The sequence below is a fragment of the Centroberyx affinis genome, unplaced genomic scaffold (genome assembly GCF_046629955.1).
Source record: "Centroberyx affinis isolate AG114_WGS23_722 - 3 ecotype Tasmania unplaced genomic scaffold, CSIRO-AGI_Caff_v1 ptg007118l_1, whole genome shotgun sequence".
In the NCBI taxonomy this organism is placed as follows: domain Eukaryota; kingdom Metazoa; phylum Chordata; class Actinopteri; order Beryciformes; family Berycidae; genus Centroberyx; species Centroberyx affinis.
Genome location: NW_027283607.1, coordinates 67,691 through 84,005, shown reverse-complemented (window position 1 = coordinate 84,005; position 16,315 = coordinate 67,691). Strand labels below are relative to the sequence as shown.

Below are 16,315 nucleotides of genomic sequence, written 5' to 3'. Positions count from 1 at the left end.
AAATAAATAAATAAAAATAAATCAGTGTAAATCTCACAAGCCTGATTGTTAGCCTCTAAACACTTGGCTGCTGAAGAAATGCAGCGTCTTTGTATAACTGCTAAGTGTTTGGCGTTGACTTGTTAAATAAAGTGGGCTAAATGTACTATATTAGTGTATTAGTATTAGCAGATATACCAGAACCTAAGTTTACTTTGAACATTTAGCTGCACTGAGCAAGCTGTGTGCAGGGAAAGTCTGTTAGCTAGGACCGTTTTTTTTTTCCTACCCATGCATTTGTGTGACAGGAACTTAACAAAAACTTAAAAACTTAACATCTTCATTATGTTATTCTGGAATACAGGCAAATATGTCAGGAAATAGCCAACTACCATTAAGCCACCAAGAGGAGGAGTTAAGGTAGTTAGCCATGCCTCTGAGCTGAAACCATTGGACGGCTAAAACACCCGCCGTAGTAGCGGAACAACAACAGAAGACCGAGTTGCAACCCGGTCGCATTTTCCATATGCACCGCCTAGATTCAGGTTTCAGCGGTGGATTGTGGATTGACCAGGGTTTCTACAGTCACAATAGTCAACCTGTGTTGCTGCTCTATTATCAGACCTGGTAATGCAAATATCTCGCACAGATTGCACATACTTCATGCTGTAAACATCTGTTTTCTTCATGCTCTCCTATCCTTCTCGTGTGTTATATATTGCATATATTATGTACATATCGCTCTATAGTTTCATAATTTCTCACTAATTTTATACTAAACATGTTTCCTGTTTTGGGTATGTTTTCGTATATTTCATATTTTTGGTGTGTTTTCATATCGTGCATATTTTTCATTGTCTCAGTATGTTGTGCTGTTATTTAGCACACCCTGCATACATGCTGTAATTGGTAGATTTAGTGTTACTGTTGTTGCATTACGTTTACCCTCATTTGCGATATTCTCATTTACATTCTCTATTTTTCTATACTACTTTCTATACTGCTGCATCGACCTAGTTTTCCCACGGGGATCTGATCTGATCTGATCTTATTTATCTTATCTTGATTTGTGCAGATTAGTGCCTCAATCTGTTACTGCTGTCTTTCCCACATCCTACAGAGTGATTACAACTAAATTGCATGCATTTGGTTTGCAGCAACAGAGCTAAAATAGACATTATTTACATCTGTTCTTTGCATAATCTAGTTGAGCAACACATCGTGAGAGAGACTCGTGCAGCCTGGCAGAGTGGGCGTGTCCTATAGGCGCCTGGGGTAGCATACAGGCAACTGGAACCCCAGCAAAATCAGGATTAGATTAATTTCACTATTATTTCTTTCCAAAAATCCTAGCCTAATGAGAGGATGTGTAAGGATGACTATTCTGGTCAGAGGTTTCACTGTCCCCTCTCTAGTTATCACCCCACTACAGTATAGACACTTAGACAATTCTGTACCAACATCTAACCACAAAAAGATACTCAGTTTGCTTGAGACAAAGTCTTATCAAATGGAGGTCTGTGGACTAATGCAGATATAACAATGTTAACAATAATAATCATCATAATAATAACTAGAAGGTACTTTGAGAGCGCAAACCTGTGCCAATGTTGACCAATTCTCTAACTTCCTGTTATACCGAAAGACATCATTCCTATCACTTACATTTTACATTAAATTGATTTCTTGACCCTGCAAACATGCCCTTACGATTTGGAATCAAGTCTCTCTGTTTCATAGTTATAGCTAAAAATGATAATCATCTAATGTCCGAAGTCCCAGATCCGGATCACCACCAAAATCTAATCAATTGTTTCTTGGCCCAAGGCCTATCTCTCCACCAAATTTAATGGAAATCCATTCATAAGTTTTTGAGATCTCCTGCTGACAGACAAACTAACAAACTAACAGGGCGAAAACATGAACCTTCTTGGCAGAGGAAACAAAGTCAGGTCAAAATTGGAGCGTCCTTGGCATGAGAAAGCTTTGGAACGTCTGTACACCGTCAGTCTCTGGCGGCACCTTGACCTCTGACCTTCGTCTCCCACTTGTCTTGCCAGGCATGTCTCAGGACAGTCAGCACGGCAAGTGGAGCATCTCCAGCAGTGATGACGATGACGAGGATCTTCCTCCATCTCAGCTCCGCCCACCAGCCGACTCCAACCACAGCTCCCCCCAGGCTGACTCTCCCCCCAGCTCCAAACCGGAACCGGTAGCGGTGGTGAAACCAGAACCAGTTAACGCCCCTCCATCCTCGCTTGCCATTGGCTCTGAGGCTAGACAGGCAGCCCAAGCCAGCCAGTTAAATCCGATGAAGTATGAATCCAGTCCGTCATTGGCCGGAAAGCGGAAGAAGGAGGCGACGGACGACGCGGGCTGGGCTCTCTCAGACAGCGATGGTGATGATGATGTAGGTGAGAAGGGGAAGAGTCTCAGAGAGTTACCCAGGAAGCCGAGTCCGAGCCCCAAAGCCAAGAAGCCGAAGGTGGAGGAGCGCCCTCCCAGCCCCCATGGCCGGCTCTACTATATAGACGAGCCACAGGACTTCTTTGAGGCCAGTGTTCCTTGTCTCAACGACACCTACAGGTTCTACCTCAACAAAGTCACAGGGCTGGACAGGCAGTACAACACCGGGGCTCTGCACATCAGAGGTGAGGAGAGTTCAGTTCAGTTTGGTTTGGTTTGATTGAAGATAAAAACAAAACAGCTTACAGGCCCATTTGGGGGCAGTGGTAACTTAAAGATGATAGAAGCAGGCTTTTGACCTCTTGCCATCAGTCCTTTAAACATTGGTTTGTCTAATCATCTTTATTTTGACATTCATCTAGACATCCTCTCTCCGTTATTTGGGACGTTGAAAGAATCCGTTCAGGTGAGCGATAATACACACTATGGAAATGCTGTTTTTATTGTCTCTTTTTACAACTATCTGCCAGGTATGGAGGAGATTCCTGTTATTTACCTTCTTTATTCTTTTGTAGTTTAACTACTGCTTTGATATTGCCTGGATGGTTCAGCAGTACCCGCCAGAGTTCAGGTAAGGCCTGCTTTCTCTTTGCTATCATCGTCTTATCACAATACCATCCTCATTATGTTGATTATGGGGCTGCCGGTGATGTGCCAGTGAAAAACTTGGCAAATACAAGTACAAATTGAAGAATTTGACCATGGTGCTGCTGATGACAATGATGCTGAAAATGGCGACTCAAAACTCGGTTCTGGATGTGTTTCCAGGGATCGGCCGGTTCTGATAGTCCATGGGGATAAGAGGGAGGCCAAGGCCCGGCTGGTCCAACAGACTCAGCCCTTCCCTAATGTTCGCCTCTGCCAGGTAACGACTCACCGCCACAGGTTTTCTGAGTCTGCAACTGATGCGACACAAACACATGATTTCCTGCTGTCTTTTTTAACGTTTGTTCTTATTCTTATCAGTGTGGACGATGTAGCCTAGGGGCCAGCTGCTGCCCTTTACAGGGACTATTCCTTGAGGGTTTTGTATTCCCCCTTAAAGTGGACTAATGGTGTGATTTTCCCTTACAGGCCAAGCTGGATATTGCTTTTGGAACTCACCACACGTAAGCGTTACCCTTCCTCCCTGACATTATTCCTGTCATCTTCCCCATTAGTTTTGGATGTTGAAAAAGCTGCGTTTTTTCTTCCGAGCTGTTTTCCTGATGTCCTAAACTGACACACAGTGGGTTTGACACTTATAAGTCAGTCAGGAATAAGTCTGCATGATTCTGACTAAAATGATAATCAGATATTGTGATCGTTATGAATCATGATTATTAGTCTAAATGATTTCGCAAATAAATAATTTTACTGCACAAAATGCAAAATTGGGATATACGATTATACATAATTAATTGGAAAGCACCAGCACTCTTGTCATCATGGCGACTTATAGTAGATATTAAGGGTCTTGGCTTGAACACTCATCATTGTTGTTATAGTTATTGTAGCAAATAATCGTCCTCCATCTTTGTTTGTGCAGGAAGATGATGTTGCTGTGGTACGAGGAAGGCTTCAGAGTCCTCATTCTCACCTCCAACCTCATCAGAGCCGACTGGTACCAGAAAACACAAGGGTGAGTCCGTCTGTTCAGTTTTTAACCTTTATATAACCAGGGAAGGGTGAGAGAGCCCCATGGTGATGCTACTGAATTTGTTCCTCCACACCAGGATGTGGATGAGCCCGCTGTTTCCACCGTTACCAGAGGGCAGCCCCGAAAGTGCCGGCGAGTCACCAACCTTCTTTAAAAGAGACCTGCTGGACTACCTGGGGTCGTACCGCGCACCAGAACTCGCCGACTGGATCCAACGAATCAGAGAGCACGACCTGTCAGAGACCAGGTTAACACAAGACGCATACGGATACACATGCACATAAAGATACACACGGATACACACGGATAGACTATACACAGGTATATAGACTATACAGTACAGATGCACACACACATTTACACACAGACACTTATGTAAAACAGAGTTCACAAAGTGTTTAACAGAAGAAATAGTGCAATATATGGAATCGGAATAAATAAAACAAGGCCACAAAAGAAATACAAAATAAAAACAACTCCCTCTCTCTCACACACACACACACACACACACACACAAACATGTGCACACAACCTCCCCAAATTAAAACTTTTATTGCTTTCATGGGTGCTCAGCTCAGTCTTAAACACTAGTGCTATAGCTGCGTTTAGCTTGTTGTGAAGCTAGAATGTAACATTTAGATTAGGTGGCTGGTGGTTCTCTTGTCTGATGGTCCTGTAGATTAACGATGGTGTGGTCTGATGTCATCCAAATTGGGCTTCTGTATGCTCGTCCTGGATTGTGCGATCGCTCCATCTCATTCTGTGTATTGGTAAAACATAAAAATAATAACAACACTAATCTGCCCCAATGTTATTCTCCGTCATCAGGGTCTATCTGATCGGCTCGACCCCGGGGAGGTACACTGGTTCGGACATGGAGCGCTGGGGCCACCTGAGGCTGAGGAAGGTGAAGACTTCTCTCTATCTTCCTCTGCTCCCCTCATCTTCCCCTCTTCTCTGCTTCACCAGTTACTAACGTGCAGCTTTGCAACTACAGAATGGCACAAGAAAGTAAATAACTGCCAGTAGTTTCAATGAGGCTGACCACATTGTGCTTGTACTTCTTTTAATTTGTTCACACATGGAGAGACAGTCAAGGAAAGCCTTATTTTTTAATAATTTATGCGGACAGAATCGTTACAGTTGTAAGAACTGATTAAATACAAAGCTGGTTTACATAGTGTGATGGTTGTCTCCTTCTAGGACATGAAGACCTTCCCTGTTCATAGAAACCCATTTCCCGTCTCCTCCTCCTCCTCTGGTTTCCCCGTGCCCTTTGACCTCCCCCCCTACACACTACATTTTTAGACCATTGCATTATGATAAAGAATAAAAGTTTTTCTAATTGTGGTTTAGATGCTCATTTATTTCCATGAAAAATAGTGGAAAATAACATTAATGTTCACACTGAAAGCTGATTGGTTCCCAATTTGTACCTTATCGACACTGTTCAGATCACATCAAGACATTTTCCAAAGTGATATCTTTGGGTGTTAGGTCGCTGACAGTATGTCAGGAACAGGTGTCAGTCCATCTGTCCATCACTAACAGATAGTTGCCAGTGGAACGATATTACTGCAGTTTATCACAGGGATGTAACAGAAATAGTTGCCGTTGCTTGTAGCCAGTAGGGGAGGAAGCACCTGACAATGTTTTCAGTTTGCCTGACTGCATAAAAACAGAGCTATTATTAGCGCTATTCCTGTTAACAGTTTAATGCAATTATTCTCATGATTAGGTGATTGTGTGTGTAAATGTCGTCACAGATTATATTTCCGTGCATTGTCAATTTTGCTGTGAAACTGACAGAACTGCTCATTGATGAACAGTTTTGTTTAATTTATATAACGATGAAAAATAACTGCATTTCATTCTTTTGTTAATGAAACTCCTCTCCTCTCCCCTCCTCCCCTCCTGTTTTTATAGCTGTTGTATGACCACTCACATCCTGTTCCCAAGGAAGAAAGCTGGCCTGTGATTGGCCAGTTCTCCAGCATCGGCTCCATGGGACTGGACAAGACCAAATGGTTGGCGGGGGAGTTCCAGCGCACCCTGACCACGCTAGGGAAGTCCTCTCTCCGGCCAGACCCTCCCGTTCACTTGGTACGTTTCCTCCAGCACAAACTTGGTGCGGTCCACTGCTAGTGTGATGCTGCATTCAGATCCTATGGGAATTCTTTGTGATCCCGGCAACAGCCAGTGTGTTCAGTCTTTGTTGAAGTGTCCTTGAGCGGGACCTTGAACCCCTCCCTGCCCCAGGAGCACCGCTGACTCTGAATTTATCCATCTGATTAAATGTGTAAATGTATGTGTGTCTCCAAGGGATATAACAAGAAAACTAATCCCTCATTACAGTGAGTGGAATTAAGATTAGAGAGCTCTAAATAATTGATTGGTGTCTTGCAGGTGTATCCCTCGGTGGAGGATGTGAGGACTAGTTTGGAGGGCTACCCAGGTGAGTTGAAATGATCCCCATGATCATGATTTCCACTGACACACTAATTCATAACTGTGTCACATGAGCCCTGGAAGTCACATGAACATAGAAACAAGTCCAGCCAGGGTGGGAAATGGCCACCAGCCACCAACCAAAAGCTGGTAGATTTTGGCCATAGAGGGCATGGCCACTTTGGCAGGTTATGTGCTTGTTTGCTTGCTTATTTATTCATTTTGTTCATCTCTTTATTATTTAACGATTGTTTGATTGATTGATTTAACACTTAATTAGTGTGACTGTGGTTGTGATGTAGCTCTTTCTGTTCTCCAGCGGGAGGCTCCCTCCCCTACAGCATCCAGACGGCTCAGAAGCAGCTCTGGCTCCACTCCTACTTCCAGTAAGTCCACTCCTAATCTCAGAAAGTTTAGTCCTTCTCACAAAAATTTCACTACTACTTCCAATATGTTAGTCCTACTTACTGTAGGTTAACTCCTGATACTGCTGCAGTAATTGACTCTTGGTCTTTTTTTGCTTCATTTTCCACTATAGAGGCTTGCAGTTGTGCCACAAATCTACCAACTGCTGCCACCATCGTGGTCCATTGGGCTTGTGCTCAACTAATGGCTAAATATAATCTATAAATATATATACAGTATAAACATATCTGAAAAAGACTGTTGTGGTGTGACTGTAGGTGTATTCAGTAATGTCCTAAGTAAAAGTGAATAGTCTGGTAATAAGGTAAATTTGTTTCCTAATGTAGGTTACTGTGACACAGTGTTTGTGTCACACAGAGTGACACAAACACAGTTGTAGCTTGAGAAGACTCAGAGATGAAACTGAACAAACTGTTGGTTTTTGGCTTTGCTAACTAGCCAGCAGGCTAATTTAGCAAAGCAACTAATAATAGTGTTAACATGCTGACGTACCACTTATTCAGCACAAAAGCTTAGCTGGTGCACAAATCAGATGTGTTAACAACAAGAAATTAGGCCTGTCAATTCAACACAGTTGAGACCGCCAAGTCCCAGGTTTGGAAACCTGTTCTCAGCCATTGTTGCCAAGAGCTGTGGACCTCCACTATGGCTGCCAGAGGGTGCATTACATCACCTGAAAGCCCTCTATACAGTCTGATCACAAATTAATTAAACAGATGAATTTGATACTGTGTGTGTGTGTGTGTGTGTGTGTGTGTGTGTGTATAGCCGGTGGAAGGCGGATTCAACAGGGAGGAGTCATGCCATGCCACACATAAAGACTTACATGAGGACGTCACCAGATTTCACCCAGCTGGCCTGGTTCCTCATCACAAGGTATATACTGTATGTGTGTGTATGTATGTGTCTCTGTGTGTGTGTGTGTGTGTGTGTGTGCTAGTCTCATATTTAGTAATTTTTTTCTATGTAATTCTGTACTTGTCTTAATTTAAATTTTCTTTCTTTCTTTCTTTCTTTCTTTCTTTCTGTCTGTCTGTCTGTCTGTCTGTCTGTCTTTCTGTCTTTCTTTCTTTCTTTCTTTCTTATAAGTACTGGTACTGTAAAGGTAACAACAGTAACAGATTTGATAAACTGTAGCATACTAGAGTTCAGAAATCCATTTTATAGTGTTTCACATCATATTTATTATTTATTAACCTTTAGTAGTTTAAGTTCCAACTCTTCAAAAAGAATTATCAATGACTGTTTGATGGACAACAAAACAGAAAAATAATTTAATTGTGTAATTATTACACTTCAAACAATTGTAAAGATTATTTGTGATTATGTTAATTATTTACCATAATTTCATCAAAATTGTTTCGATTTTGATTTAATTGTGTATTTGTTGATTGATATAATTATAGGGCTCCTTTAGATGCAAAAGTTAAAAAACTTTTATTGTCAATAACTAGCCAATACTTATCCACACTGCTGTATTGAAACATCTAACTTTTGTGTGTGTGTGTGTGTGTGTGTGTGTGTGTGTGTGTGTGTGTGTGTGTGTGTGTTCAGTGCCAACCTGTCCAAGGCAGCGTGGGGTGCGTTGGAGAAGAACAACACTCAGGTGATGGTTCGTTCATACGAGCTGGGAGTCCTCTACCTGCCTTCTGCCTTTGTAAGAACAACACACACACGCACACACACACACACACGCACACACACACACACACACACACAGGTTCAGTTTTTGTTTTTTTGTGCATACAAATGATAAAAACACAAGCTCCATTCATCAGTCCATTCATTCCGGCAGCAAATTGTAATTGAATACAATAAAGATAAATACAATAGGATCACAAATAGAACAAAAGAAGGTTATATAAACATACACATCACTAGAACGTGTTAAGTAGAAATGTGTGGATGGAAGTGTGGAAGTTACAGCATTAAGAGGATGTGCAAAATAACAGGAGTAATATTTATTGAGACCAGGAAATTGAAAAACAAATTGAAAAAATATAAAAATACCAATCCTATGGAATATATACCACAAAGAAAAATTCCTCACTTTTCTAAATGAATGGAAGTGTGTTGCTGCACAAAGCTGGTTTACATAGTGTGATGGTTGTCTCCTTCTAGGACATGAAGACCTTCCCTGTTCATAGAAATCCATTTCCTGTCTCCTCCTCCTCCTCTGGTTTCCCCGTGCCCTTTGACCTCCCCCCTACACACTACTCTAGTAAAGGTACAGGAATGTGTGCTGTGTATGTTTGTATGTGTGTTTGTGTAGTCTTCTACATGTAAGCCTATATGTGTGTATGTTGGAATGTTCTTTGAGTGTGTTTTCTGTGTGTGTATTAGTTTTGTCATGATCATTTAAATTTCAATCCTACTTTGATAACATTGTGGAAGATTGAATTCAATATTGCATTTTGTAAACATGCAATACTTTCACCAAATACAGTATATTCTGCATGCTGAAATTCCATTTCAGTGTCACCTCCAGAGGGCATACACATTCAGATGGGATGTGGATTGGAATATTTAAAGGAATGCAGCAGTTTTTGGGAGATTGGCCTGTTGGTCAACTTACACATTAAGTAACAAGCAAATAGTAAACATGTTGTCCCCCACCAGTGATGTAGTTCCACCGTTGGGTCAGTCATTTATTGCTGAGTGTACTTGAAATATGAGTGAAATTGTATAAGCATTTTCATATGGGACAATGAAAGGACAGATTGACCATATATTTCTGTTGCCTACTCTCCTCAGAATTAGGCTTACAAGTTATATCTTGAAATGTAGTAACTGTAATTGTCCTGTTTTTACTCAATACAGTACAAAATATAAGAACTATAATACGCAATAAATACACTACAGTACATTACACAATGTACACTACAATACAATTCACTACAATTTATAATACAAAATACAATATAACATACAACACCAGGAGTGTGAGTGTTATGAATAATATAAATGCTAAATGATAAGTGATATATGGTATTGCACAGTAGGTAAGTGGTAATATGATATAAGTAGTCAACACTGAGGCACAGTGGTAGTGCAGTGATGAGTGCAATAACAGTACAACAGTCCAACAACTGTACAATAACTACAGTGTCTTGTGGTTAGAGGTTTGCCCAAAAATTCTTTGACTCTCACTTCAACACATCAACCCAGTCTGATGTCTCCAAGTGTGTAGTGTGTGTAGACTATTATGTTACCTATGATAACTTTAACTGTATTGCTTTACCACTGAGTCCCCATTCATTGTCAATGCCGCCCCCTAGTGCCACAAAGTCAACGTTACAGTATGACTAACTAACAAACGAATGAATGAACAGATGGAGACTGATCCATAGTCCCCCCTTTGGTGGGGGACAATGAGAACACAGACACCAAAATCATCCATGTGTCCCTGGTAGATCATTGGCTCTGTGGCTCCATGCTAACACTCAACAAACTTATGGCGCTTTTCCACTGCATGGTACCGGCTCGACTCGACTCGACTCTACTCGCCTTTTTTGGTTTTCCACTGGCAAAGTACCAGGTACCAGGTACCATATTACGTAGTACCTGGTACTTTTTTTGTAGCACCTCCGTCGAGGTTCCAAGCGAGCTGAGGCGAGATGAGGCGATACCAAAAGGTGACGTAAAAACACTGCAGACCACTGATTGGTCAGATCGTCATCGCGACACGGGACGTATATGCTAACGTTAGCTACCAGGCTAGCTTGCCCTCTTGCGTCGCCTTGAGCAGCCAGAGAGAAGTCTGCTGTCTCGCTGCCTTCAGCCTCTTCTGAAATAAAAATCTGTCTCCTTGCTGTGACTTAACAGCCACATACTGAGAATCAAGAACACCATCGCTTCGATATCCTCCATAGTAGCTGTGTGTCGCGTTTCATGCAGCGTCGCAGCGTCGCTATGACGACCAGTTTGGGGGGTGGGGCACATTGAGGGGGTACTATTTGCAGTGGAAAACCAAGTGGTACTACCAAAAGCGAGTAGAGTCGAGTCGAGTCAAGGCAAGTTGAGCCGGTACTATGCAGTGGAAAAGCGCCAATAGTGTATGCTAAAGTGCTAGCATGGAGCCCTGGAGTGAATCATCTACTGGGATGATTGGTGTCTATGATGTCATTACTTATTAGATAAAATGGCCCAATCTCCCCAAAACTTGACAGCAGCAGTCAGCACAAAGTTCAGCACCGTCAAACAGCTGAAAACATGACAACAACATCAGTCAACCAGATAGACCTTTAACTGAATCCCAGTCCACCTAAACCTAATTTTTAGATATTAAACTTACTACTGGTATCAAACTCAAAATACTGGTATCCTGACAACACCAGTGTGTATTTGTTAGTGTGTGTGTGTGTGTGTGTGTGTGTGTGCGTGGGTGTGTGTGTGTGTGTGCTTGGGTGTGTGTTAACATTTTTTTTCTCTGTTCTCAGATCAGCCGTGGATCTGGAACATTCCATACAGCCAGGCTCCCGACACACACGGCAACATCTGGGTTCCCTCCTGAACACACACACACACCTACACACACACATACACACGCATATACACGTATACCTCTCTTTCTCTCTCTTTCTCTCCATGTTTTCTCTAGCTTTATGCCAGAGTTTCATCCATACTTTAAGACTGCTATGGTTATAACTCTCAGTATTGTGTTTAGTTGTCAGTAGTTATGTTCACATTATGTTTTATATTTTATACTGTACCGTAGACTCACAAGTTTTCTACCAATGAATAAAAACATTTTTCCAGTATAGCCTATCGCGGCGTCATCTTTCACCTTGTCTTCTTGCTGTTGTGTCTTTATATTCAGTGTTTTCTTTGTGTTGCAGAGTATGGAGGACCAAAATAGTCACAATTAAATAAATAAATATGTGTCAGTGAAATAAATAATTACATAAATAAATACATAAATAAATTAATAATTGATTGATTGTTTTCCTTTAATTTAAAAAATATTAAATAATATTACTTCATAATTATAATTTTCATAATAACATGACTATATTTCATTGTATTTTTATTTCATAAATAACTTTTTTTTTTTTCAAATGGCTTTTATTTTCAATTACATGATATTCAGAATTACATTTTTCAAACATACTATGGATGTCAATTATGGGTAATTTTTCTTGGCCCAACATTGGTCATCGACCCTCATTATTAACAGTTAACTAGGGAGATCAGAGCAGAGCAGAGTGCTGGGAGCTCCTGTTCTTCTCCAGCAGAACCTGCTGGAGCAGGTAGGAAGAGGGACCAGAGCCCGGTAGGCTCTGTAGGAACCGATTAATTCAACATTGATTTGTTAGGCTAACTCTCGTCAGGATTTTCATTGTAATCCTCGGTTTTTTCAATGTGACCATGGCATCCCTCTCTGTGAAGTTCTCAAGAATATTCTTGATGAAACTACCTGCTTAAGCCTTTGTTTGACATTTAGTCAACTGAGAGTTGCCTGTCTGTTTTACCTTGCATCTCAAACCAATGAATGGAAATCACGATCAAAACAAAACATTTAATTCATGCATTGACTTACCTGCTATAGGAAAAATCACTGATCTCCTGGTACGTGAATGTCCACTGGCTGCAGCAAGGATCCTGTCCATGCATGTGACGTCTAGTCTACTGCTTGGTGTACAAGCCAATCATGGGACATTTTGCATCTGTCAAATTCAGCTGAAACCACCTAGGTTTAGGCTAGTGGCTGTGGGTTGCTGAGTCTTGAAACATTTTGAAGCAGTTTACCTGATTGCTAGTTTGTTTACCTGGCCTCTGTCAAAAGTCCAGCTAGTTTCAACTTTTTTAACAGACTTATATTTTCATGCACTCATCTCTATCAATCCATGCCATCCAGCAACGCACAGGTCTCACCAAAGTACATTCATAGTAATTTTTATGTAGTACAAATGCACATGTGAACGCCACCATATTGCGGCGTACCATACTTAGGCACCGCAGTGCGCACTGGGCACAAACAGCCCGGCTGCCTCTGACTTTAGTCCACTTGGATCCATGGAGCTAGTGGATTTTCTAATAAACCATCTTCCATATTAAACTCTTAACTACCTGTGCTATATGTGCTGCCTTGGAATGAGAGCATGTTAAAGTTTACTGTGACTTTAGTGTGCCACCTTTGGCTTAGGATCTTTTTAGAACTGCCTGGGGGATGAAACCTTTCTAAGCTTTCATGTGCGGACTCATTTTGCTCATTTTCATGAAGGGTGACAATAATTCTGGAGTTGACTGTATATGTATCATGCAATTCCTGTATGATAATTTCTGAATTTACAATGCATCAATTCAAAGTGAAAAAAATTGACTGACATGGACTGATTGCAATGCAACACTGAATTTATTTTTTGCAGTGAGATTTCAGTCCCTCTCTCTTTCCTCGGCTGTTTTCCTCTGTGTTTGGAACAGCCGACGGAAGAAGCACCAGACTCTGTTCTTCTTCTTCTTGGTCTTTTTGATCTCTGAAAAATAAAAGAGGACAATCAATGCCTCAGTTCATCTTGATGGAAGTAGACATGAGCTACAGTGTGAGCCAACCTGATGAAGAACTCCTACCTGATGTGGTGTCAGAGGATTGTTGCACCTCCTCCTTCTCCTCAGAGCCAACCAGGCTGCTGGTCAAGCCTTCCTGGACTGGAGTAATGGCAGGAGCTTCAGTAGGGATGGTCAGAGGAACCAGAGGAGCTTCAGTACGGAGGCTCAGAGGAACCACAGGAGCTTCAGTAGGGAGGGTCAGAGGAACCACAGGGGCTTCATTAGGGAGGCTCACAGGAACCACAGGAGCTTCAGGAACCACAGGAGCTTCAGTAGGGAGGCTCACAGGAACCACAGGAGCTTCAGTAGCATGGGTCAGAGGAACCACAGGAGCTTCAGTAGCGAGGGTCAGAGGTCCATGGAGGTCAAAGAGGCGGAGAGCTTATCCTCAATGGCCTTCGTGAGTCCGACGGCCAGGTCACTGAGCTGCAGCGGGGGTACGGACAAGAGGATCGCTGGATTAATCCAGAAGCTCTGCAGCACTTTGGGCACAACCAGCATCACCACTTCCTGGGGGCCGAGGAGGCTGGAGCTGGGCTGCTGCTTCTCCATCAGGCTCCTGATGGCTTTGTCAGCCAGACAGATAATCTGAGGGTCTCTGTTGATGAGAGTCACTCAAAATGAGTTGAAATACACATTTTCTGAAAAGACACAATTTCCCCACGGGAATCATTGAAGTTTCATTTTATCTCATAAATGTGACTTACTGAATACAAGGACTGTTGGCTTCAGGTGAGTTGAGCACGATTCGGGCTAAAAACTCAATAACCATCATTTTCATGCTGATGTTCACCTCCCACATCTGAAACAAGAAATGGGATGCACCATTAAGATTTGACATATTTACAGGATCAATCTAGTGTTATGTGATAATTTACTCCTGATTTACAACTGAGTCTTTTCATGATCTTGGTCTTACCAGCGTGAGGAGAGGCTGGACACTTTTATCAAAACTCTCGAGATCAAACCTCCACAATCTTCAAATGGAAAGAAAACACATGGTTCATCTTAACTGTTGCTCTATTTTCTTCTCATTAGTAACAGACTAGCTTAAAAGAATAGTTCACCCACAAATGAAAATTCTGTCATCATCTACTCACCCCCATGCCAGTAGAAAATCAGGTCAAGTTTGTTAAGTCCATACAACAGATGGACAGACAGACAGAGTTAAAAAAATAACCATAAAATGGCTCCATGCAGCTCTTACAGCATAATCCAAGTCTCTTGAAGCTAAAAGATCCCAAAGTGACTTGAAAAGACAGACATTTACACCATTATTTAGCTGAAATCGCCATTCTAGCTGTTGATTTAAAAAAACGTCACGTTTGCGCGCACCCCGGCCTCGATAGGTAAGACCAGCTCGAATTACCAGAAACAAATAAAAGCGCAATATTTTAAAATTAAAAAATGCCATAAAATGTGCCATTTTTAACTATAAACACTGCATGTATTACACTGTGCAGAATACATACAGAACAGAGACTAAAGTCGACATCAAACATTAAACCGATTTTCTACTGGCATGGGGGTGAGTAGATAATGACTGAATTTTCATTTTTGGGTGAACTATTCCTTTAACTTTAGCAGAGTTGATGATAGATTGACTGGTGGACTGTCTGTATGTGTCTCAGTAAGTCTCACCGCTCCCTGAGAGATTTCTTGCCCTGCTCCACCAGCCAGTCAGTCATGTCCTCAGCTGTCAGCTCAGATGGGACCTGCTTTTGTTGCTGACGCCGCAAAAACTGCACCATCATTTTTTTCTACAAGACAATATAAATCATCAAATGTTCTCATGTATAATCATAGGAGACACTTTACCAGAATTTGTCAGATGTTTTATTTTGTACGGGCCTGAAACAAAAGTGGTTCTCACTTGTACTTCATAGTACTTCCACTCCCAGCAGACCTGTACAGACCTGAACAGTACCTTTGAAAGAAATGAGGTAATGTCACTCAAAAGCCTCTCATGCTACATACATACATCAGCTCAAACTCTTTACAATTTAACTGCAATAAACAATGCTCACATACCTTGATGGGTCTATAGATGACCCTTTCTCCTTCAATCCAGTCCATGGATGTGCTGTTACTGGATGACAAATCAACAGCAGAAACAACGACACAATGAAACCACCTACCAAACTCACAACTACAGAACAGATGTAAAAGCACTCAACTACAGAACAGATGTAAAAGCACTCAAACACAGTTGATACTGGTGGCTGAAATGAACTGAGGGTGTTCAGGGAGAAAGTTTCTGTGGGAGATGGAATGGACTTATTGTTGAGTCACTGGGAGTAGAATTCAGCTCTTTATGACAGACAGATTCGGTTTTGGTTCAGCTGTTCAGGCAGAGATGACCAGGGAAAATGTGTTTGAACATGTCTGGGCAAATATGATGATCAAGATCGATCAATAAGTTGCCTTTACATTTTTTATTTAATCACACTGGAATGTCTTTTTGCAAGGCAACACTTGAATCCTGTGTTTTGACTTGGTTAGTTGGTATTGGGAGTGTAGCCTACATTGCCTTAAAAACTGCTAGGTGTATCAGCTCTTTTATATCCTTGAATTGCAGGATTACACAGCCCAAGTAGATGGATAAACACTCTCACATTGTCTACATGGCAACTTCTAATGCTATGGTATTATGCTGCAAGTCTGACTTCAATTCCTGTTGACCGACACGTTGCCTTGTCATCTTTCTCAGAAATTTTGAAGCTGTGGAGAAGGGAAGTAGCCTATTGCTTCCAACAGGGATGGGATTGGCAAGCAGGACATGTAATCACACTGGCTATAGGAGAATAA

General features: G+C 41.7%; 1 protein-coding gene across 1 annotated transcript; it reads left to right on the top strand.

The window, feature by feature from the left end:
- The first annotated feature begins 523 nt into the window (after nt 1–523).
- tdp1 (tyrosyl-DNA phosphodiesterase 1) lies at nt 524–11,664 on the top strand. The gene is made up of 16 exons (XM_071513401.1): nt 524–606; nt 2,040–2,630; nt 2,808–2,851; nt 2,961–3,016; nt 3,214–3,310; nt 3,520–3,554; nt 3,974–4,066; nt 4,161–4,331; nt 4,913–4,991; nt 6,011–6,187; nt 6,491–6,539; nt 6,852–6,918; nt 7,727–7,834; nt 8,513–8,615; nt 9,080–9,185; nt 11,398–11,664. Exons 2-16 carry the CDS (start codon nt 2,042–2,044, stop codon nt 11,469–11,471), a joined length of 1,848 nt encoding a protein of 615 aa, XP_071369502.1. The 5' UTR covers nt 524–606; nt 2,040–2,041; the 3' UTR covers nt 11,472–11,664.
- The last annotated feature ends 4,651 nt before the right edge of the window (nt 11,665–16,315 follow it).

What these genes read in the sequence shown, in the direction of transcription:
- tdp1 (XM_071513401.1), top strand. Translation starts at nt 2,042, where the DNA reads ATGTCTCAGGACAGTCAGCACGGCAAGTGGAGCATCTCCAGCAGTGAT. An exon ending in CACGACCTGTCAGAGACCAG is followed by an intron (nt 4,332 to 4,912) that starts GTTAACACAAGA and finishes CTCCGTCATCAG; the next exon opens with GGTCTATCTGATCGGCTCGA. An exon ending in GCCTGGTTCCTCATCACAAG is followed by an intron (nt 7,835 to 8,512) that starts GTATATACTGTA and finishes GTGTGTGTTCAG; the next exon opens with TGCCAACCTGTCCAAGGCAG.